This window comes from Spermophilus citellus (genome assembly GCF_964194105.1).
Source record: "Spermophilus citellus genome assembly, chromosome: 7".
NCBI lineage: Eukaryota > Metazoa > Chordata > Mammalia > Rodentia > Sciuridae > Spermophilus > Spermophilus citellus.
In genome coordinates, this window is record NC_138188.1 from 136,537,666 (window position 1) to 136,562,085 (window position 24,420).

General features: G+C 36.7%; 1 protein-coding gene across 1 annotated transcript in view; it reads right to left on the reverse strand.

The window, feature by feature from the left end:
• Window positions 1-21,571, reverse strand: part of ROBO2 (roundabout guidance receptor 2) — a gene marked incomplete at its 3' end in the record, with an annotated part of 571,084 nt that extends 549,513 nt beyond the window's left edge. The window contains exon 1 of the mRNA XM_081301980.1: window positions 20,804-21,571. Within this exon, the coding sequence (XP_081158106.1) occupies window positions 20,804-20,864 (61 nt within the window). The 5' untranslated portion in view covers window positions 20,865-21,571. The remainder of the gene's footprint in view (window positions 1-20,803) is intronic.
• Between the last annotated feature and the right edge of the window lie 2,849 nt (window positions 21,572-24,420).

The window sequence follows — 24,420 nt, forward strand, 5'->3', positions numbered from 1 at the left end:
AACAGTCATTATCTTGGAAAGAGCAAGACAATATGCATTTAAAAAGCAACTGTCTTTTAATGGCATATTCGAATGACATATTTTTTCCATTGCTTTTTCAGGAGTGCTGGCAATATTGCTTGAAACTTTTGTTAAACTTGGAAGGACTTGGGAACTTTTTCTTTGGGATGTTATGGAAGAAATGAGCAGGTTATACCAGATGGCATACACTATTCTTTTATTTAAAAATTACAATAGCAAATCCATTGTGAATATTACTTACATTAAGTCGGAACTTTCCAGGCAACAGCAGAGAATTATACTTTAATGTCCGTATGTTGCCTTAAGGTAACTGAGGTAGGTGACTATCAAGCTAAAAATATCTAAACCTAATATTTTTTGTTCACTTATTCTATTCAGGTAACATTTGAGAGCTTAGTAAAAAGATTTTAGAGACCTTTCTTATCCCAATATTCTAATGCGTCTTTAAATAACATTTTAGAAATAAATGTAAGTATTCCCCTTTTTGATGGGAAAACAACACACACAAACACATACACACCCCTAATAACATTGAATGCAATCAAAATCCAACTATATATATTTTTTAAATACTCTGTAGTATCCAAAATCTGTAAGTTTGACTCATATGGTATAAAATATATACCTTGCAAATATATATTTCCATATTAATAACTAACTCATGAAAATATTAAGACCAAAGAATAGAAAGTAAGTTCTTTTATGAAACTTTAAGTATGGACACACATGTATGTGAAAATGTATGTATACTTGTACATAACTCAGTGTACATACTAGATATATGTACAAATGGTCTTTGATCTATGAAATATGTAGGCTATTCTTATGAATATAGCCATCTTAGGTTTTATGTTAGAAATATTAATTTAAAAATATTAATTTTAAAATATTTTAAAACAGCAAAAAATTATAATATTGTTAGAAATATTAAATAATAAATTTGAAAATAGTTAAGCACTTTTATATCATTGATTCTATAAGCCTTAATGAAATTTGCCAAAAATTTTTGCTTTGTTTCTGTACTTTGAGTTACTAAGGCTATGAAAATGGATACTGGATATACTATTTTTCCTGAACATTCTATTTTCAATGTTACCCAGTCTTAAATGTAAGTTCAAAGAAATGAGAGGATGTATGCTTTTCACAATGCAAAAAGAAATGTTATTCAGTATTTGTGTCTTCAGATGAGTGAAAGCACAGCATGAACTAAGATATTAATAATAAGCAATGAAAATTTTCATTTACAAATATACAGCATTATCATCTTTACTTTTTGTAGCCTAATCCTTGTGAATCTCATCAAACAAAATTAGGTCTTTACAAGTTGTACCAAATTTGCTAAATACTGCCTCTGTTGAAAAAAAGGGTGGGGAGGGGGAGCAAGTTCTTAAACAGATGGATCAGGAAAGGATGACTTCATCAAAGAAAGTCTTAGCTACATGAGACAAAAAAAGCTGGGAAACTCAGTGGTAGATCTTTGTGGCCATCAACCCTTTCTCTTACCCTGAGGACTTTTATCTCGTTGGAACTTGTTTGGACTGAGTGTAGCTTCACAATGTTGCTACTCAAATATTTGAGGTCTTCTGATGATCTAATTTCCCACAAAGGAAACTCTTCTCTTTGTGTGAGGCAGATGACTAAAAACCAAGTTCTAAATCCTTTCATGAAAGGCTTATTATTAATACTGTGCACTATAAGGACAGTTCAAATTCTCCATCTACCTTTTAATATAATATATTTCGCAGCTATTTGAAAAGCTGTGTTTTCTCATAATTAATATTTTGCCAAAGTTCAGCTTATAAATATTCTTCTGGTTAACTTGACCCTACTTTTATTTACTTATTTATTTACTGTGGTACTGGGCGTTGAAACCGGGTATGCTCTACTATTGAACTAAATTACCAGCCTTTCTAATTTGGGGTTTTGTTGTTGTTTTAAGTTTGAGACAGGGTCTCAAAATTCAATTAAGTTTCCAAGGCTGGCCTCACACTTGCAATCCTCTTGCCTCAGCCTCCCTAATTTTTCAATATAAAATTAGAAGAGCAAAATTAAGAAATGCTCTTAACGGTTACATTAATTTAAATAAGTAAACCAAATGTCAATGGGTATAAGAAAAGTAACATGCTGGTTTCGATTAGTTTCCCAGGGTACACAAATGTAGTTTAATTACATTTATATCACCTAAGATACAGTCCAATCCAATTTATTTAAGGTCATATATGGATATATTATGCTTAAATGAGGCATCCAAGTGTTCATTTTATCAAACTCATTTTAACCCTTACACAGAATTATTGAAGGTACTGTAAAATACTATGAAAGAATAATGTGTTATATAGTAATACCACTGAGGTAAAATGGAAAAACAGTCTACCATATTTTCTTTCATGGCATCTACATATATCTAGTATCAATTCATTATGAGAGTTTGGATAGTTCTAATCATTTCTATATGCCTCATCATCAAAGTTGTCCCTGCTGAGTTCACAGACTATTATTAGAATTAAAGCCCTTCATCAATACAGTACACAACTTTCTGGCCAGATGACAAAATCAGAAAAATAAATTGTATGCATAGATCCCTAATATTAGGACCATATTTTTCAACATTATATAAATTATAATGTGCCTTGTTACAGAATGATGACTACTAGAGGCAACAGGATTTAGTCAGAAAATGCAGAAGTTGAAAAGAGGGAAAATCAGAAAAAAAATTGAATTAAAAAATAGTATATAGAAATCATAGAGGGATGAGTTCCAGGTGACTATTTTGTGTCAGCTAATTCTTTTCAAAAGAGCAAAAAGAAAGAAAGAAAAGAAATGAGTGCGTATCTGTGTATATCTGTACTACAATTCCCAAATTAACATGTGGGTCTTAATTTTTTTGTGGGGGTACAGGGGATTGAATTTAGGGGCACTCACTATTTTGTATTTTATTTATAGACAGGATCTCACTGAGTTGCTTAGTGCCTCACTTTTGCTGAGGTTGGCTTTGAACTCATGATCCTCCTGCCTCAGCCTCCTGAACTTCTGGGATCACAGGCGTGAGCCATTTGGGAGTTAATTATTATGGCTCTAATTTCACTGCTGTTGTATTACTCTGGAGCCAGATTTCAAACACATGTGGACACATGTGCACATACACTGATGTGATTTTGCACAATTTGGACTCTTCTCATTGCTGACTACAGTGATGTTAAGGTACAGTACCCATGTGTTTTCAAATGTTGGCTATGATGTAGTTCCACAGCATGATAGCAATGTGAAGTTGACAAAATAAAAAATGATTGGAAGCTTTAAGAATTGGTCTCCATTATCTCTCACTGCTCATTTTATTTTTACTTCCATATTGCTGAGGTACTAGGTCCATTCTAATTTTCTCTCTCTCTCTCTCATACCCACCCCCCCACACAAATTAAAAAATGAGTGATATGGAGATGTCTAAGGACTGGGGGAAAAGAGACAACACATCTTTGTGCAGCAAACAGAGGATCTCAACTGGTACATCTATGGGCCTTCATCCTAGGCTGATAGAATTATGCACCACCATGCTGGTGGAGGGGACTACACATTGAGTTTGAAGCACCATTGTATGGGCTTCTCCCACTGCATAAAAACTGTCTATGTAGTATGCTTTATGCTCATCGAACTTAAAACTCTCCTAAATGTAACTCAGGAGATATAAAATGGACTAAGATATAAATAAGAATCTTGCTGTATCCTGACAGAAGGCAGAGATTTCTCTTGGAAAACTTTATGAAATTATTCTTGGGTTTTAAAGATGCCATACACTGTCCACAAAACAAACAAACAAACAAACAAACAAAAAACTATTTGAATCTTTCAATGGAAAGCATGTATATAGGAACCAAAGCCTTAGTTTTAAATTTCATGCAAATCTGAAGTTGAGTTCAAACTTACACTAGCCCAAACATGTGAACAGAAAAGAAATCACAAATAGCAAATGATCTAATATCTTCAACTCTAGAGGAACAGCAGGGAAGGATAGGATGAAATAATTTCCCCATAAAGACAGACAGATGCAATGGCAAATATGTTAATTCTGACTCACTTTCCCAAATTCTCGATTTGAAGCCCTAGAAGCCTCTTTTCATGTACACACAGGCTGTCTCACTACCCTGCACCCCACCCCCACCCCCACTTTCTCCTTTACTCCCTTCATCCAGTCCAATTCTGTCAAATTTCCCTCCACCATAGTTTTTCAGTCTGTTTCCCCACTGTAACATCTGTTGGAAATCCACCATTTCTTTCCCAAAGGGTTTTCTCTCCTTTTGGTCTTTCTATCTTTAATAACAACCTTGTAGAGGGCATATATTATGTTTTTAAGAACATTAATCCACTTTAAAACTTCCTGATGAATTTCACTGCTTTCCATCCATGACTAAGTCTTTCTCAAGACAACCTCCAAACACATTTCCAGGGCTCTCCTCTTTGTCCCTGTACCCAACCAGGGGTAATCTGATGCCTCTGGCAACCTTTCCACACCATTCCCAGCAACATAACCACTTGTTGAAAGGGGGAGCTCAACCTCCCTTTTCTTCTCAATGCTGCTGAAGTTACCTGCCAGGTGAGCTTTCTCAAAAGGCTCTGGGCAACCCTTTAGGTTCTCAATGAACTGTGTGAATGTCTCAACTATAGTAGTCTTTGAGGCCAGAGACTGTATGTAGGTAAGTCATCTTCGGACCTAAACAACACAACTATCGTAGGCTGATGCAGGAGGATCACAAGTTCAAAGCCAGCCTCAGCAACCTATCGAGGCCCTAAGCAACTTAGCAAAACCTTGTCTCAAAAAGTAAAAGGGCTGTAGATGTGGCTCAGTGGTTAAGCGCCCTTAGGTTCAAAAAAAGAACACACAACCAAGTATGTAAATATTTAGCTTAAATATTTATGGGAAGAATGAAAGAATCATGATGAAGCTGAAGAAATAATATATCAGGATTCCAACTCCATTCTACCACTTACCCACCCACGCCTTCTTCCTCTAGTTCTTAATGAACAAAACCAGTATATATTCTTAACAGAAACTTACCACTCTCGGGCACAATCTGGCCCATTGTTTATTCTTGCTATGACTCATAAGAAATATCTTTTTTTTTATTTTTAAATGGAAGAAAAAAAAGCAAGCAAAAAATACTATTTTATGATATCAAAAAAATTATAATAAATACTCAAATTTTTTGTTAGTAAAATTTTATGGGAACATGCTCTGCTCATTCATTTACATATTGGCTACTTTCTCACTACAAGCAGAGTTGAATAATGTGACAGAAGTCCAGAGCTGGCCATGCTAAAACTAGTTACAGCTTTTACCCTTAACAGAAAAGTTCTGAGAGACTCAGTATTAAGTAGATGAATATGGTAACAGAGGTACCCTGAGACTGTAAGAACAAGATGGAGTTGATGAGGGCTGGCACCAGCTCTACATTCTTTTTGTTCTCTTGGGCTTATCATTCATGATATAAAACAATAGCCGGTTACCAGCTAGTATGTGACAGCTACTGAATATCTGAAAATACTTTAAACCATGAAAGTTGATTTTTAAATCAAATTACAGGACGTTATTTTGCCTTCTATTATTAATTTATTCAAAACAATGGGATCAGATAAAAAACAGAAAAAAAAGAACTCCAACTTATATTGCCAATCTTAGATACTATTTTCCTGTTACCATTTTCCAGCTTCTTACAGAATAGAGATGGCCCAATTTTTCACATTCTCTTAAATTGCATAGCCCCAAAGGACACAGGACCATCTAATAAAATTTTGTTAATGTTGAAAGTAGTAAGAGTATTATGTTCTGGGTTCTGTTCAACCAATGCATCTGATTACAACTCTCATCTCTTTATATAGTAGACTCTTGCTGTTTACTAATTATCCTTTGAACTACAATGCAACTTTATATTAAGCATCTCCTGTAGTTTAAGTCAACAATTTTCAATGAGTATTTTCCACCTAAGTACAGCTCATAGCTTGTCACAGGGTTTGTGACAAGTCCTAAAATGTGAGTGGCAAGGGCTGGGGATGTGGCTCAAGCGGTAGCGCGCTCGCCTTGCTTGCGTGCGGCCCGGGTTCGATCCTCAGCACCACATACAAACAAAGATGTTGTGTCCGCCGAGAACTAAAAAATAAATATTAAAAAAAAAATTCTCTCTCTCTGTCTCTCTCTCTCTCTCTCCCCTTTCACTCTCTCTTTAAAAAAAAAAAAAATGTGAGTGGCAAAATACTTTGAATATGGTTTCATTTTTCCAAATCCCCCCATCCCAATATTTTAAAAGGTCTTCCAGAATCCATGTTAGTATTGTGATTTTATCTGCTTAGGCCTGGATATACAGAGATACTGAGCGCAGCCTTCTCTGGTTTTAAGCGGTCATCCTTCTGTGTCTCTTCTGCCAAAACCTCTCTCATGTTCTGGCAGTGAGACACAAAATGAAAGAAGTATTTCAATTGCACTTAAGCCACATTCATTGAAGGGGACTCTCCCTAGTTAGTGATGCAAAACTACCAAAATGGGCACTATAATCTCGTGACCTTTAAACTGGGATAGGACACTTCTAATCTGAATCACATTCTCTCCTTGACCTGACTCCTACACTTATCCCCTGGGCCCTTTCAGCCTTATTGTTTTGCTGGCTTCTCCCTCTAGTTAGATATCTAGATTTCTGATTATTTCCCTGAAGGATTTGTTTATATATATATATGCTAAATAAAGCTTTAGCTTTTACTCTCTTAAGAGTTTTTTCTTCCTAAAATTTTGTGAATCATTCCATGTGGTTTCAGGGGAGGAAGGGAAAGAACGATAGTTTTATAATAATGAGATATGTAATTTCTGTATCGTTTTGTTCTGTCCTTTGTATCACTAATAAAGATGTTAAATCAGACCTCACTTAAAGCTGATCTCTAGACATCATTCACCAAATCGTTACAATTTCATCTCTGATTGCCCTTGGGTATTACCACATCTTAACAAGATATTTCACTTCCACAGAGTGAAAAACATTTTATAAGAACATCATTCAGAATCTTTTAAATGTTGTTTATTCTCAGAGTCAGGTAAAAGTATACTCTTTTGATTGAACATGAGAGTGTATTCAAGGACCACACTAGGGTACTCCATCAAAAATAAAAATGTAAAATAAAGAGAAAAATGGGAATTATTTTTTAAAAACACTAAGGTTTGGCTTAATTTACTATCTAAATATTAACAATCTGCATGACATTAGAATCATGCTGAAAAACAGATTAGAGAAGCATCAATTTACATTTTCTAGTTGACACACAACAGGCCACCAAAACTGGAAACTTTTCTATCAATGCACCACATGGTTCCTAAACCTCAAGCATTTTATTTGAACTGTGGTGTGTATATAAGGTGATCAAAAGATATGATGTAATGGGATTATATTGATGCCATCTCCAGTCCCTTATGCTAAACTGTCCTATAGATAAAACCTACTGTGCACACATATATACATACAAATAACAACTTCTTTGTAAACCACAGATTGTTCCTTACATCCAAGTGCTCATGGGAAACTAACACCTGCCACCCTTAACACTTTCTCATTAGATGCTTCTCTACATCCTCAAGAGTATTGTAATTAGTTTCTTCATCAAACAAACAAAAATGCTATTTGAATGTTGTAAAAGAAATGTGCCTAGAAAACATTCTGATTATGATCACTAATACCATGTTTTATTTAATTCAGTATCATCACAAACTTTGCCAAAGTATAAGGATGGCTGATTTTTTTTAATGCTCATTTGTGATATTTTTACCATTTCAATTTCACTTGACAGTAGTCACAATTAACAGTTTGTAAAACACTACATTTTAAAAAGAACATTGCAGATATTGAAAATTTAGTAACTTCTTTGTCTAAAGTTTTGATGCTGTATAATATATAATTTGCAAAATGGCCAAAGTAGTATAAAAACCTTTCTTGTCTGCCTCCCCCCCCCATTACAAACAGAAGGTATTAATCACCGATCTCAAAGGCAGCTGACTGATGCTATTCACGGAGTAGGGCTTTCTCACTCATGTGGCCCCATGAATAACTCTCAAGGCTTTTATTACTGCTCTGAGTGGACTCTTAGCAGCACAGCCTCTCTTTAGCAACCCTGTCCCCTTAGGCTCCAGGAGGATTATAGATAATAGCTGAAAGAAAGCATCATTGGTAAAAACAAAAGTTTTTAAAGAAAAAAATTGGAGCAAAGTGGACATATTAGAGACAAGTCATGATTCATGGCCTATACTATGTTCTGCCTCTTTCTCTCAATACACTCTTTAGTTTTACTGCTGGATAAGAAGGGACCAAACCAGTGCACTTCTCCTAGCAACCAATATCAGTCAGCAAAGAAGGCATGTCATCTGCTCAAAGGGAAAACGGAAGAATTTGGGGTCATACAAAGCAGACACATGTTCTTTTGCATTTGATCCCAAATTGATTATCAAAAAGGATTCAGTAAATGCTAAATAATTCTGTTTTATGTGAATGTTAACAATCCATAGAACTAAATATCAGCTTGTCTGTTTGCTATGTAGTTTAGTGTCTGATACTAGTCTGATCCACTTCATTCAAAAGTTCAGTTTTTTTTTTTAAATTTATAATGCACCCTGTCACTGACCCCTTACAGTTCACAAAGATTACCCCTCCCAGATATATCCTTGAATCTCCCGGATCATTTCAAATGAAAAAAAAAAAAAAATTCAGAAACTCCCAAAGCACTCCATGTTTAGAAAACTTACAAGCAAATCCTGATAAAGATGAGCCTATAAGAGCATTTGTCTGGTCATCTTATTTGCATGCCATGTATAGCTCCTGATTCAAAAGATAAAAACTCCTTTTGAAAAGTTGAACAAACTTGGAATTTAAATTTAACATAATGAGACACATTTACTGAGAGAATCACAAATCTGGAGGATTTCATTATATCCAATGGATGAACATCACAGGTGTTAGAGTTTAACAGAAAAGTACAATACAAATTCATAGTCTGGAAAGTGTTCTTGAAATAAAATTCTGTGTTGAATTGTGAATAGACAGCAACCATCAAACACCTCAGTTAATTCATTTCTTATAGCCCTGTGTAAGAGGGTGAGATGGATAAGAGCTTGTTTGCCCAAAATATGTACTCACATGTTGTTACATATTTTCCCAAATTCTTTTACTTTCATGTTGTATTAAAAATTGACATTATTCAGGGTTTCAGTGGGACTGAAGCACTTAAAAAACTACTTAACTACAAAAACACTTACTTATTTTCATAAGAGCCATGGAAAAAACACCACCATTGAGTCTCTGAGCACTTCTTCTCCGGTGAAGTTTTTAAACAGAATTGACCATGTTTGGAGGAGAAGAGGAGGCTATGAATCCCCACTGAATGACAGTTTTAAGTTTTGTGCATGCAGGCATTATGCACCCTTGAAATATTTTTGCATTTTCAATTTTTAAGTCTTGAGGTTAAATGAAATAAATTGCAGTCAATAATGTTCCCACAACATCAAATTATGTGTTCTAACTCTTGAAAGTCCATTTTGCCTGGAAATAAAATGCTGATGAATGTCATAACTGGTTTTATTTGCAAAAGATTATAGGCAAGCTGGGCCTGGTGAATTAAATTTGTCATATCAGGGACTCAGAAGTCTAAGGCAGGAAGATTGCAAGTTCAAGGCCAGCCTCAGCAAGGTTTAGGGCCCACAGAGGCCCTAAGCAACTTAGTGATACTCTGTCTCAAAATAAAACAAAAAAAAGTTCTGGGGATATGACTCAATGCTAAAGTACCTGTATTTAATCCCTAGTACAAAAAAAAAGTTATACTCTTTTCTCTACCCAATTTCTTTTCCAATACATAATAAGATTGGCAAGCCAGATAAAGGTTAACAACAACCAACCTGTTGTTGGCTATCTAGGAGGAGAAAGTGGAAGAATGCCCTCTCTAACTTATCAACAATGGGCTTGATTTTCAATACTACACTGTTATTTAACAATATTCAGAGGATCAAAGTTATAAAACACAACTGAATGCCTATTTCTAGATTCATCCTAAATTTCTTTAATTCAATGCAATACCAAAAATCATATTCTATGATTAGGAGGCAGAGTTAAACAAATTAGTCTAACCATACTGTGTTCTTTGCTAGTATTTGAAAATATACACTGCAAAACTTTAAAGTATAGCTCTAACCTTGATTTATAAAGATTTATAAACTTTTCTTTACAAAGAAAAATTCCTGGGGCTGGGGATGTGGCTCAAGTGGTAGCGCGCTCGCCTGGCATGCGTGCGGCCCGGGTTCGATCCTCAGCACCACATACCAACAAAGATGTTGTGTCCGCCGAGAACTAAAAAATAAATATTAAAAAAAAAAAAAAATTCTCTCTCTCTCTCTCTCTCTCCTCTCTCACTCTCTCTTTAAAAAAAAAAAAAAAACAAAGAAAAATTCCTGACAATTTTTTTAAAAGTCAAAAATTCTCCTCTTTTTGATCGTACTTATGAACATTTTAATTGGTTATAAATATGGCAGAGGTTTTGGACAAATCTCTTAATTCCAGTTTGATTTTAACTAGGTGATCCTTGTTTAAACTCAAAAGCAGTGTACTGGGATTGTTGTTATATTCCATGTTCTACAGCTAATTTCCAAAAAATCTTGGGACCCAAAACAAGGGGAAATAGATCCCACATCAATCCTTGCCACAGAAATTAAAAAAAATGGCTATTAACCCTCCTGAGCTATAGCTACTATGTTGCATATGGTTCTAGTTAAGAGGTCATAAACCTAAACACAATGACTGAAGACTATTATTTTTTTAGCAGTATTATTTTTTTTAACTTCCATTATTCATAAAGAAAATGTAAGTACTACTGGTCATTAATGAACAAATGTGGATGTGAATTATAAGATTAGTGACATTTGCCCACCATTCATATCCATGTCATTGAGCTCACATTTGGCAGGCAGATTGGACAATAGACCATGATAGTTTTCAAAGATGCATATTTAGGCATATTTTTCAATATTTTTTCTAGGCCAAAATTTCTCCTTAAAATGTACTCAAGAATGATAACATACAATAAAGCATTAAATGAAATTACTTAGAAAAAAGAATTTAAGTTTGAGGCAGACCTTGGAGAGTGCACAGTAAAATCTCACCTTTATAAAAAAAAAAATTTGTAAGGGTTCAAGACCATACAATTAATAGGTAGAAAGACTGACTCTGAAGTCCAGACCTTTTGGTCACCCAAGGAGTGCCCCTTCCTTAGTAGTCATGATATTGTTATATTTAGGTTATCCTTTCTGATATATACAAACACTCATTATGCAAATCTGAATAATGGGTAATTATTAGAACCAATGTCTATACTACAAAATTGGGTTATCTAGATAAAAATAGAAAATGAGGCTCAATATTGGGTTTTCAAAATATTTTCCATAGTAGGAGTGTTAAATTAGGACTCAGTAAGTTGATCTTATACAAGATTTATCTCCTTGGTACTTTACATCAAAAGCACCAGGTAAAATATTCTGGATAGAATGTAAACTGTCGACATGAAATAAAATGCAGCATTATCCAAGCATATTCCATTTGTTAGCAAAAATTGCTATCTGCAGTATGTCCCCCTTGTTTATTCCTTTCATTCATAACACTATGCACTTGGGAATGCCATTTGCTCTGCAATCAGCAAATGATGCAATGGAAACACACATGTCATAGCACGTTTGTCACAGCTGCATAGGTGTGGTCACAGATGCATCCACTTAAGAGGCAGCAAAAATTCTCATCAGTCATTTGAAGACTCATGTTTGAAAAACATTATATTAAAATTGTCATAGAAATGTATCCCAAATGTAGCTCCCAAATAGTTTGACAGCCAAAGTTCTCGTCTGGTTAATTCCTTGGTCACAGTAGTGAGGAATGATAATGAAAATGCTAGTAACATTGAGATGGTGCTTATAAAACATCAGGTCCCATTCAGAGAATAATACATTTATTTTCCTATATATATTCATTTATTCTTCATAACAACTGTATCAGAGAGACATTGATACCATGCCTCATTTACAGATAAGGACACTGAGGCATACAGAGTTTAAATTGCTTGTTGAAACTCACTCAGTATTCTTTGCCAACAGTCTTTTAATTATCATTAACATGCTTCTTCCCTACAAACAATATTGCAACCAAAGTACATTTCCTATCTTTCCCTTTAGCATGCTTTTGTCCTATCCACAACATTCTTCTTTCTCCTCCTTTTGCTGAAATGAAATTTCTAATTTTTTCACCCATCAAACTCCTCACTGCTCCTCTGAGGCCCAGGTTAAGAAACCCATGGGTGCTTACCTTTCTTAGATAATATAAGCTTAAAATTACCTATTCCTTCTTGAAGTTCTCACACTCTGCCGTGAATGTCATCAAACTCCCATTTATTGGACACTACTTTTATTTTGGTGAATTGAACATTTGGTACCTGCCTTATTAAATAGGAATATCCTTAAAGATGGAATCAATTTTACAGTTATTATGGTCCTCACAGAGCCCAGCAAGTTGTCCTGTCTATAAATGGATACTCAATTAGCATGTGCTGAATCAAATGATAACCTCAACATATCCAGGCTGATGTTCCCACTGACATGTTTAGGAAAACAATTTGTCATTTTCATGCATTATAAACAGCACGCTGAAATTCCTGTTACAAAGTTTTAGGGCTAGGAAACTAGAAACAGTCTCTCACAGGAACAAGTATGTTATAGACATAAAACTTCCCTAGGCTCTAGATTCCGCTCCATCATTAAGTAGCAAGGGGTTCTGGGACAAGGAATATAAAAATCTCTGACCTTCAATTCTCCATGTGTCCCAATAATAGAGATTTGTGCCACATAATTATATGTATTTATTCTAGTTCTGAGATGATCACATTGTATGATTTATGTTTAATATTTTTGAGATCTCTGCTAAAAGTGACCGGTTCAGTATTGTTAACCGTATTCATAAGACCCTACAGGGCAACTAAAGATTTGAAAAACAACAATTAGCAAACCAATGAGAAATTAGGACTATTGGAAATTAAATACATATTTTTGTAATATAAAATAGATTCAATGTAAAACAACTTATGAAGGATATTCAATAATTTATTTAAATTAAAATATCTACCATAAACACCACTAGTGGGAATGTAAGATTGTATAGACACTTTGGAAAATAGTCATGCAGTTACCCAAAAGGTTAAGTCTAGAGTTGCCATGACCCAAAACTTTCAGTCTAGGGTAAATGTAGAAAATGAAAAACACTGTCTATATAAAAATTAGGCACATGAATATTCAAAGCAGCAATCTCCATAATAGTTCACAGTTGATAAGCTAAATAATAAGTAACATGGAATATTTTTCAGTAATATAAAAAAAAGAAGTACAGATTCATGCTACCACATAATGACCCTTGAAAATATTACACTCTGATAAAGAAGCTGGTCACACAATGTCATGATTTGCATTATTCCAAATACATGAAATGTCCAGAACAGACAATTCTATGGAAACAGAAAAGTAGACAAGTGGTTTCCTATAGTAGGAGATCACATTGCACACTGAACAGAGTACAAGATTTCTTTTTGAGGTAATTATAAAGTTAGGTTCTAGTGATGATTACATAACTTTGTAAATATGCTAAAAATACTGAACTACACACTTTGAACAGGTAAGTTTTTACAGTATATGAATTACATCTCTGCAAATCTGCTAGAGAAAAAGAGAAAAGATTTAAACACCAAAGTTCAGAGAATTATCTAGGCTGACATTTATTACTTTTGAAAAATAAATTTTCCTATTAAGGCTTCCATTCATTTTCATAAACCAAAAGTAACTTTGCAAAAAAGGCTCCACTTGCCAAATTCTTGAATGTATCTCAGCTCAGTGTCAAGGATGGTAAACAGCTCCTTGGGTGTGATGATTACAAGAACAGATAGAACAGGGTGATGTCCATTACTGGGGATATTACTTTTAATATTCCTTTTATTTTTCAATTACTTGGGAGCTATATATCTGGGGACCAATTTTAGGGCTAATCTATTTGATTCCATTTCCAAACTAGGGAAATAATTTTTATTTGTTGCTAATGTTTAAGTGGAAAGTGAAATCTGACATAAATGTAAAAGAAAGTCTCAAATCTTAGGCTAGATATCATTATGTTGCTCAGAGTAGGGGAGAATGTATGGTCCTACTAAGGACTATCAGAATCATCTGAAAAATGCCTTATCAAAATATGCATAACAATCAACAGTCTGTTAAAAAACACAGCAGTGTTGGTGTTGGGATCAGGAAAGAGTGAATGTGAAAATAATCACGAGATAAAATAACCTTTCTTTGACTGGAAAGAGGTATACCAAACCAAATGGTCAATTCTGTATATTCTGATAGGCAAAAGGCAAAATTTTAAATAACCAGAAATCATGGTGTCATTTTAGTCAATATATAGTTTGTAAGCTATCTTTCTTAGTTTCTGTACACACACACACACACACACACACACACACACCCTAGCTCAAATGGGAAACATCTCATGTGTTGGGTTAAGGCATGAAAATCAACATGTCAAAATTACTCCATAAGTACAGTTGCATTTATTTGACAAATATTTGACTATCTACTATGTGTCATTCAGTGCTCTAGGCACTAGAGTACATTGGTAAACATGACTCCTAAGTCCCTGACCTAGCAGTTTAGTGGAGGAGTCACTAAGTGGAAGAGACAGACAATAAACAAACCAATGTCCATACCTGTCTACCTGGGGGAGAACATGCTGATCTTCTTGTTTCTGCATGTCTTGCTAGCAGAGGCACTAACTACTGTTTTCTTCCAAACTGTATTTTCATAGATATTTATTGAAATAGAGTTCACATATTTTAGAAAATAGAGACTGTCCCCTTTGAGAAGAGAAAGCAGATTTCCTTAAGGGTCAAGATAATAATGCTACCCAAGGCATAGGTGGGGCAAGTTACATTATTGCCTATTATAAATATTCAGGTTCCAAGTTCAGGCTTCCTCAGTTGTGAGAAAAACCCACTATGTATGCATCATTTATCTATCTGCACCCCCGCCCCAGAGACTAAGCAAATCAACACAAATATGAACCATGCTGCTTATTGTGGCATGACTAATAAAGGCCATTATCTCTGACCCATCAATCTCATGTCTTTTGCTGCTATTCATGCAGCTCTTTTTAGTTTGCAAATAAGTTAAAATGTCAGTCTCTTCACAATTTTTGATACACACACACCAGACACACACACACACACACACACACTCACTCACTAACAAGCACACTTCCAAAAAAGATGAAATATTTTAAGAAAGATAAAGGGTGTAGCCCAATTGTGTCTTAAGGGGAAAAATTTTAGAAATTGATTTTTTTCCCAAAAGCCCATGTTTTAAAGACTTAGTCCTCAAGTTGGTACTATTAGGAGAAGGTAAGGCAGAGTGAGAAGAACTTAGGTCTTTGGTTTCATTCTCACGAAGGAGACAGGGGGACTCAATCACTTCCCCTTCTTCTCTTTTGCTTCTGGCCATAAGGTAAAAATGCCTTCCCACCATGATGTGTCACTGCAGGCCTAAAAGCAATGCAGTCTACCCATCCCAAATGGAAACCTCCAAAAGTATAAGCCAAAATAAACCTTTTGTCTTTGTATTTTTGTAGTAACAAAAAAATGACTAATATACCTTTATTTTTGAAGACATATTGAAACAGGAACTTAACGAAATCAATTGAAAGACTCACCTACCAATACAAAGATCCAGGTAAGAGCATTTCCAATAGAGTAAAGAATAAATGCTAAGGACATGAGTCAGCAAAGAACATGAAGAAGAAAGTTGAGGCCCAAGTTACTTCAATGCTGTTTTCAGTTAGGGACAGGTATTTTGGGTGAGCATGCCACTCATTAGATGGCATATTACATGACTATTATGGTAATGATAAACACCTTGCTAAACATTGAAAGAGTTTTTAGAAATTTCTCCTTAAAACACTAGAATCATCTCTACATTGTGTATAACCTGAAAGAATGAGAAATCATATGCTGTACCAAAATGCATTTTACTGTTATGTATAACTAATTAAAACAAATTTAAAAACATTAAAAAAGACTACAGTCACCCATTCATTCTTTTAATTTTTTTTTAAATTTTATTTATTTTTATGTGGTGCTGAGGATCCAACCCAGCGCCTCACATGTGCTAGGCAAGTGCTCTACCGCTGAGCCACAACCCCAGCCCAAATTCATTCTTTATTCAATAATTTTTCAAAAGAAGATTAAAATAAATATTCATATTAATGTACTGATTTATGTTGACAGGCCTATATCTAGATACACAATTAAGAAAGAAAAATTCTTTTCTTTAAGCAAAATCTGTGAAATGGTACTCTATAAAGTTTCTATTTCTACTCGAATTCAGATATGAAGACTTTTGTTTATCTAAACTAGAAAAATATAAGATCTATAAAAAACAAGGTTGTATAAACTTAGTATCTTTAAAGAAAAGTGTAGAGAGCCACAGCTGAGTCAGAATGGCCCCTGGCATTTTGCCAGAAGTAATGGTTGAGAAACGAGCCATTAAGATGATGCTGGATTGATTCAATTTTGTATATTAGACCTTTACTATCCAGTATAGGGCTGCTCTTGCTGCCTTGGGCGCCCGCTACTTTGGAGTTCCCGTGGAGTTCTTGCGGGATTCAGAGAGTGGGTGCAGTGGGTGCATGCGCACAGTGGGGGGAGTTCCGGTTGGTGGGTGGTGTGTTCCTGGAGGAGTCGCGTGGTGGCGTTTGGGAGAGTTCCTGGGGAGCATGTGTGGAGTGTGCTGGTGGAGTTCCTGCTTGAGTGGCTCGTGATTTGTGCCCAGTCAGACTACGGCAGAAAAGCAAGGAAGCCAAAACCCTAATTGGATACACCTAACCTAAAGTTAAAACATAATTAATACATTGCCCTTAACTGCAAATTTTCTATTATTATTATTATTATTATTTCTATTATTGTTAAGTATTATTCAAGAAATACTCTCACTTATCTTCTTGAAATGTTTCTCTAATTCCTTTTTCAAGATTCAAAAAAGGAGAAAGAGGAAAAGAACCAGAAAAATGAGAAGGAAGGAAAAGGAGGATGAGAAAAAGAAGAAAAGGGAAAGAAATAAGATGAAAATTCTCTCTTAATATTTGTCAGAGACCAAAATGCACATTGGAAGTAAATGAATGTCTAACAGATTAGGTTTCTTAAGCAGATAGAACTAGATACACACAAACATACACACACACACACACACACACACACACACACACGCTTCTTTCATCACTATGTATGTATCCACATTTATGCAATGTGCTCACATATCCATATTTTTATTATCAAAGATACAATTTTGATACAAGCTGCTCAGAGATGAGATGATCAGAACTGTTCCTTCTGTATAACCATGACTTTTAATGTTCTTTTAGATATCCTTGTTTAATGTTCTAAGAAATCCTTTTGGTTTATGGTCCACATGTTGCATAGCATCAAAGGTTATTCAAACAAAGCCAATTCAAACATGACATTACTGCATAGCTGCAAGAACACATTACAGGTTACTTATATGCCATTTAAGTTTTGAAATTGGCTACATATGGCCACAATAATGAGCCCATTACTGAAAGGAGCACTTTAGCAAAATGTATAAACCTATTTGAGATTATACATCTGCACTATGCACACGCATTATCTTTATCTCCCCAAATATCACATGTACCATTTCCATTTTAAAAAAGAAGTAAAGATGAGAAATCCATTCTCATTTTAAAAGCACTTTTTCACAAATATTTTAAAGCTATTAGATCAACAGATCAAGGTATGCAATCATGATGATAATATAAAGTCTGATAGTTAAAATTGCTTTATTATAAATGATTGAAAAACTCCATTATTAGTTAAAAACAAAGAAAATCTAGAAAACAACTTTAAACCCAATATGTATTTTCCTATATAGAGAAAAATCTGAATGTGGTTAATTAATCTGTACCAAATGAAAAAAATCTTTCTTTACATACAAAACAGAAAAGTTTTTCTGCAGTTCTCAACTAATATTCTCAACTAACATAATATTTATTCCCTATGGATTGCTACAGGGACAGGATTCTAAAAAATCATAAATAATATTAGCACATATCTTATATAAGGAGGCAAAACTCTAACATTTTTTTCAAACACTATAAAAATGCACATATAAATAACCCACCAAGCAAATTTCAATGCAAATCTATGTATCATTTGTCACTGAATAAAATTAATTTCTGCGTCTAGCACAAGGATAGTCGGTATATCTTTGAAATGATACAAGCTTCTTGAAATTTGAAATTCATGTGGAGAATAAGCACACACCTCCAAGAAGGATAATAAGTAAATAGACATCACAGCATCCTGGAAAAGTAACAAAGCTTACAGATCCTACAAACCAGCTTCCTCATTATATATGTGAACACTGAGTCCCAAGGTATCCAAACAGCCTAGAGGGCAGTGTTGTCCACATCCCAAATTTCAACAATCCCCATAGAGAAGCTGTCATCATTCTGAAGTATCCAAAGGCAATCCAATGTCAAACATATGATTTACATACTAATTCAATAAGAGTGTCCACAGTTTCCGTTGATTTCAACATAGCAGATGCTACATACAAAACTAGTTTCACATGAGAAAAAAAAATTAACATTGCCTCTTCAGTCTAAACTATTCTACCCCTGGGTATTTTCCACAATGTACTATGAATTCTGCTGTATAATTATGGTCCAGACAAATTATGACCCCTGATCCTATAATGTTAAATCAGAACAAAGGTTCTAGGTGTGTCTTTGGAGCAGGAAGTGGGAGGAGTGTGGGAAAGAAGTAAGGAAAGAAGGGAGGGAGGGTTATAAGGGAGGGAAGAAGGGAAGGAAGGAGCAAGAGAAGAATGAAAGGAGGGAGGGAAGAAAGGAGGGAGGGAGAGAAAGAGAGAAATGATGTCTTGCTACTGCTGTTCTAGCAAGCTGGTTAATTGCATTTGTTTCATATACCTCCAAACACCCGGGTACATTAATTACATTCTGTAACACTGAGCTCTTCTGATTCCCTCTGTCACCTCCACTGAGCAAATTAATTGTATTCCTTCTAGATACACACTTGATTTTAAAAACTTGGTGATAATTCTGTAGTCTAATACATAGTTTATGCATGCCTTTCTGTTGCTGAAGTATGTAAAATTGTGGCTTATGAGGACATACTGTTTTAATGGCTATACCAAAGTCTTATCATGATCAAATATACTTGGGATAAATATGTAAATCTTTATAATATGGTAATGTAAATATATTGTAAAGGTAAATGTGTTAGAAAAGAAAATGTATGGAGAATGATTATACATATGATTATAGATATTGCCCCAGTATAATTCACAATGATCACTTAGGAGGGAAAAAGAAGCAGCCAGCACACAAGCATCCCTTGCCTACTATTGCTGGGGGGCATAGGTACTCATGTAGTCCATGATTGAATACAGCCACTTGACAGTAGGTAAACTCATCTGTATTGCCTCATGTTTCTAGAAAGGCTTCCTTTCTCAGTCCAATACATTAGATACCATGCAGCAACTGCCAGGAATAAAGTTAGCTCCCATAGATGGATAAAAATGGGCAGTGTCCCAAATAATGAATTCATCCACAATGCAAATGCTAAAGGAAGTTTATGTGACAACACATTATTATGATGACTCCAATATTTGGACTAATGCAGCTCAAATTCTTACAAATTCATAACTGAAAACAAAAGTATTGCAATCCCTATTTCCAGAGGGGAGGGGTGTTCTTATCAATATTTTCCATTGATAAAATAAATTTAAAGTCCACAGAAGGCTAATACCAAATATTTGTTTGACTTTCTTCTATTGAAGAAAAAGATTTCCTTATTATTATTTCCACAGTTCATTAAAAACAGCTACAAAAAGGGTTTTGTAATAGTCTCACAAAATACTGACATTCTATGAAAATATCCCAGGAAACAGAATCAGAACAAAAGACAGGAGAATCAGAGGCAGAATGCTATCTGCTTGACAGACTGACTCAACCTAGAGGGAGACACCTATAGCACCTGTTTCAGGTCCCCATTGTGTTTGCCCTCTGGGGACTGAGCTGAGTGCTCCACGCCTGCATCTGCCCCTTGCTGGAGCCTCGCCCAGTCTCACTTTTGACAGTTTTCTCTCTGTGATCTAAATTCTTCATTCTGATTTCATGCTAGGATAGCATTCACTGGCACGCAGGTGATACACATTGATCCCTGTGATACCCAATCTCAAATTCCTGACCCATTGAACCTGCCTCATAGTGTCTGTTACAATAGTTCCTCCCTTGAATTTCTAAGCCAAAGTTTAGATATCAGGGTAAACACCAAACAGAGAGCAGGCACATTAGGCATTAGGGTCTTTCAGGATATTCACTTTGATATTTCTTCTCCTAACAAAGCTGAGAGCCCATCATTTGTTATCCAATTTCTCAATTAATTAAGTAAATTACAAAAATAACGACAATAGGTACTATTAACGTGTTCCACTTGCAGCAGTATAGAAACAAAAGACCTAACACCTCTGCCCCTAAAGAACTCCTGACTGGCCAAACTGACCAGCAGACATAATGTCATTTTATGTATAACCCACATCAGACTCAGAAAGAAATGCTGGGAGTGGGACGACCGAAAAAGGATAAAAGCGTTTTTAACTTACCATCAACCAGAACATATAGAAATCCACAGAGCAGTAGTTGTGTAAACATCAGCAGACTCATTTTGACATATTAAAAACGATCCAGATTGTTTTAGAAACCAATCCCAGAGAGCAAAAGTACAAAAATAAGTATCAAAGAAAGAGGTAGGTCCAAAGTTCAGACTTTTCTAAATACTACTTAGAATCAAGAAGAGCAAATCACAAGATCAAGGGGTTGGTGTCCAGTTCTTGAGTGGGACACGCTTAGATCCATCCAAATTAACGGAGGGCACTTCAAAGGCTGCTGTATTTTCACACTCTGATTCCTAAATTCCCACAAATTTACCCCAGCCGGAGAGATTACTCAAGTGTGTCTAACCCTCTCTCCTTTGGTTCCATTGCAATCCAAAGCCAAGTTCTTTCTTCAGAAGTCAAGAAGATGAAGGAGGAGGAAAAAGATCTAATTCCTAGAAAGTGTTCCACAAACTTGCCAGAGAGCTGCCGAAAAACCATTGGCCTGCCTACTGGTTTCCTTTCCCCTTCTCCTTCTCCGTAGCAGCAACACGTCCCGGAGTTTTTTTGGGTTTTTTTTGTTTGTTTGTTTTTTGTTTTTTGTTTTTTTTTTTTCACTTAACTTCCATAATAAGGATGTGTCAAAGCAACACTTTGCAGGCGGGCCTCTCCTTTGCAGCCTTGTTGCCGCCCTCCACCTCTCGTTTCCAAAAGAGAGGAAAAGGGAAAGAAAACGGGTGGAGAATCCGAACTCCTACGTGGTGAGGCTGAAGGGAGGGAGGGGCAGGACTGAGGCTGCGGCCACCCGGCGGTGCCGCCTCTGAGCGATTGTGCACCCAGCGGCACTGGGCAAGAGTGGCACTGGGCGAGCGAGCCCAAGACCCAGGAGCGGGAGAGAATAGGAGCGCACAGTCCAGCCGCCAGGCGCGGTCCAGCCGCCTGTCCCTCTGGTCCAGCCGCTGCCACTGCCGCTGCTCCGGCAGCGGGGCTGAAGAGCGTTCGCCTCCTCCTGCAGCTGCCGCGGGTGGAAGGACTTAGAGGAGGGAAGGCGAGGAGGCGGGAGGGGAGGGGAGGGGAGGAATGAAGCTGCTGGGAGTCTGCCCCGGGGAGGGGTGGGGGGATGGGGGGGTGCACTGAGCTCTCCACCTCCAGACTCCGCCACCCCACTCGTGCAGGGGCAACAGCCCGCCGGGGACTGTGGAGGGGTCTGGAGAGTCGAGAGCCCTGGGGGGACGGAAATTAACAAATTTGGAGCTCCGCTGGCTGCCAAGGACCGGGGCCACCGGTCAACTCCTTCCCCTTCTCTGCGCCTCCTCGTCCCCCTCCTTCCCGCCTCGGGAGGCGATAGGTGGGCTCTAGCCTCCTGCTCCTCGCCGCGTCCCGTTTAATGGGCAGGTAATTTTCTCGGTGAGTGATTTCATGGAAGCCCTTCCTAATTATTCATCCCTCCGTCTGCTGGAGCTGCACACGCTTTCTGAAAAAAGATCATCCTCTAGGACCCAGGGCGCAGCCTCATTACGCGTAAAAATCACACAAACACTCACTCTTCACCTTTTAGCAAAATGAGAAGCTGAGCAGGAGGGAGAAAGGAAAGGAAATAAAACCACCTTTTGGAGTGGGAAGGTGGTGTGCTGGTACTTCCTACATGGTTATGAAAGGCACTAGGAAGTGGGGGAAAACCTAGGCGGGGGGGGGGGGCGGGGGGGAGAAATCTTTAACCTCTACCAGCTCCTTTTAGCCAAGATCTATGGCCCTAAAGAATTCCGGGCGCGGGGGGCAAAGGAAGAGGTGGCATCCCCTCTTACAGTACTCAGTTGCCTTATGACCTCTCAAAGATGAGTTTTGACGCGGGATCTTGGGACGCTAGGGAGTTCACCAGAAGATGGGGAAAGCGAGAAACTAAGAGCTTGGAGTCTGGGGATATCCAAAGCCTTTACACTCCAGAGAAGGGCATGTCCGAAAGGAAATTTGGTAAACACAGATTCTGATCTGGGAGATCTAGGTAACCTAACTAAGCTAACACCAGCTGTTCTAAAAGAGCCGGATTTTTGCCCAGAGAGGATAACACCGCGAAAATACGGCAAAATCTACAGAGCGAATGTCATTCGGGACCGGTGATGATTAAGAGAGGCCACGTTTGATCAAAGGGATGCCAGTGTCTGTGGTGCCCCGGTGCGTCCGGTGTGGCCGGGCCCACGTGTGATCACAGGCTCCTGGTATCTGTTTGATGCTTGTCCGGTGATTAGAAGGCGGTTTACAGGAACTCACGCAGTTCCCAGAGCCTAGCTAATGCTGGATGGTGAGTCTTTAGTTCCCCCTACTGGAAAATATTAGGAAAGATCCCCTACGTTTAAGGACGTTGGAGGAAGAGCCTTTTGTCTGGTTGAAAAGGTTCTGGTGCAGCCACTTAACTTTGTTCTCCCCTCCCTATCACAGGTGTGATGCTGCGTGTTTTAAAAAATCGTCACCGACATTCAGGCAGTTAGAAGAGTTCTTATGGAACCCCAGTATGCTTAAAAATTGTACAATGAAACAGTCTTGCAAAAACTGTAAGCCATTCTTTTCATGAGTAATTTCAGCACACTTTTGATCTACAGTATTTGGTTGTAAAGGGGTGGGGGGCTTAATGTACTGAAGATAACCGTTTGAATTTGCACAGTAGTGATTCTAAACTAGTACTATGTAGAGGAAAAACACGACTAAACCATTAAAGGGAAACAAGTTCTCCAAGATGCCTTTCCACACCCCTAAGGACTTAGAGGTCTGTTAGATAATACTGTGGTCTAGAAAATCCAAAAATGTTTTGGATTAACATTTATTTTCTCTAAGATACTGAAAAATAATTGATAATTCTTTAAAACTTCCATTTGAGTTCATTTTTTTTTTTGAGACAGTCTCCCTAAATTCCCCAGGCTGGCCTGGAATTTGCAATCCTTCAACTTCAGCTTCCTCTAATAAAAGTGATTACTAGGTGTGTGTTGCCACCACCCAGCAAACTTTGATTTCAAACACTTGGACTAGGTTAAAAGTCAGAGATGAAAAATTCTAACTCATTCCTCTAAATAAGGTACCCCACCACCATATCTGCATTTTTTTTAATATGAGTGCAACAAAAAATTCTGATAATGGAATCTCTCTAATAAAATAGTGCAGGAATTAACAAAGCTATGCATTTACAAGACCTTTAATTTGAAGATGGATCTTGGAAAGGAAAACGTTGAAACTTTTCACCTGGAAGAGTCATTTTATGTTTATTAGGCAAAATATTTGATTTCATACAGAACAGACTCACAAACTATATCTTTAAGTAACCTATAGACAGAAAAATTGTGGAGGAGGGAGGCAGGAGAGATAGGTTGGAGGAGACACACCCACCCACTACTGTTGTCCTTAGGACAAAAAAGCATTACTTAGGAGAGCATATAGAGAGTATGACCAATGATGGCATACAGACTAGAGTTTTATTTCAGGCAAATCACTGGGCTATATTTAGTGGGCATTTTTGCCAAGCATTATCATTTTGTACTCACAGTTACCTACTAAAACTAACAAAACCAGTAATTATAGACTGGTATCAACTTTGTGCTATATAGTATCTGTATTATGGAATAATACCTGCAACAAAT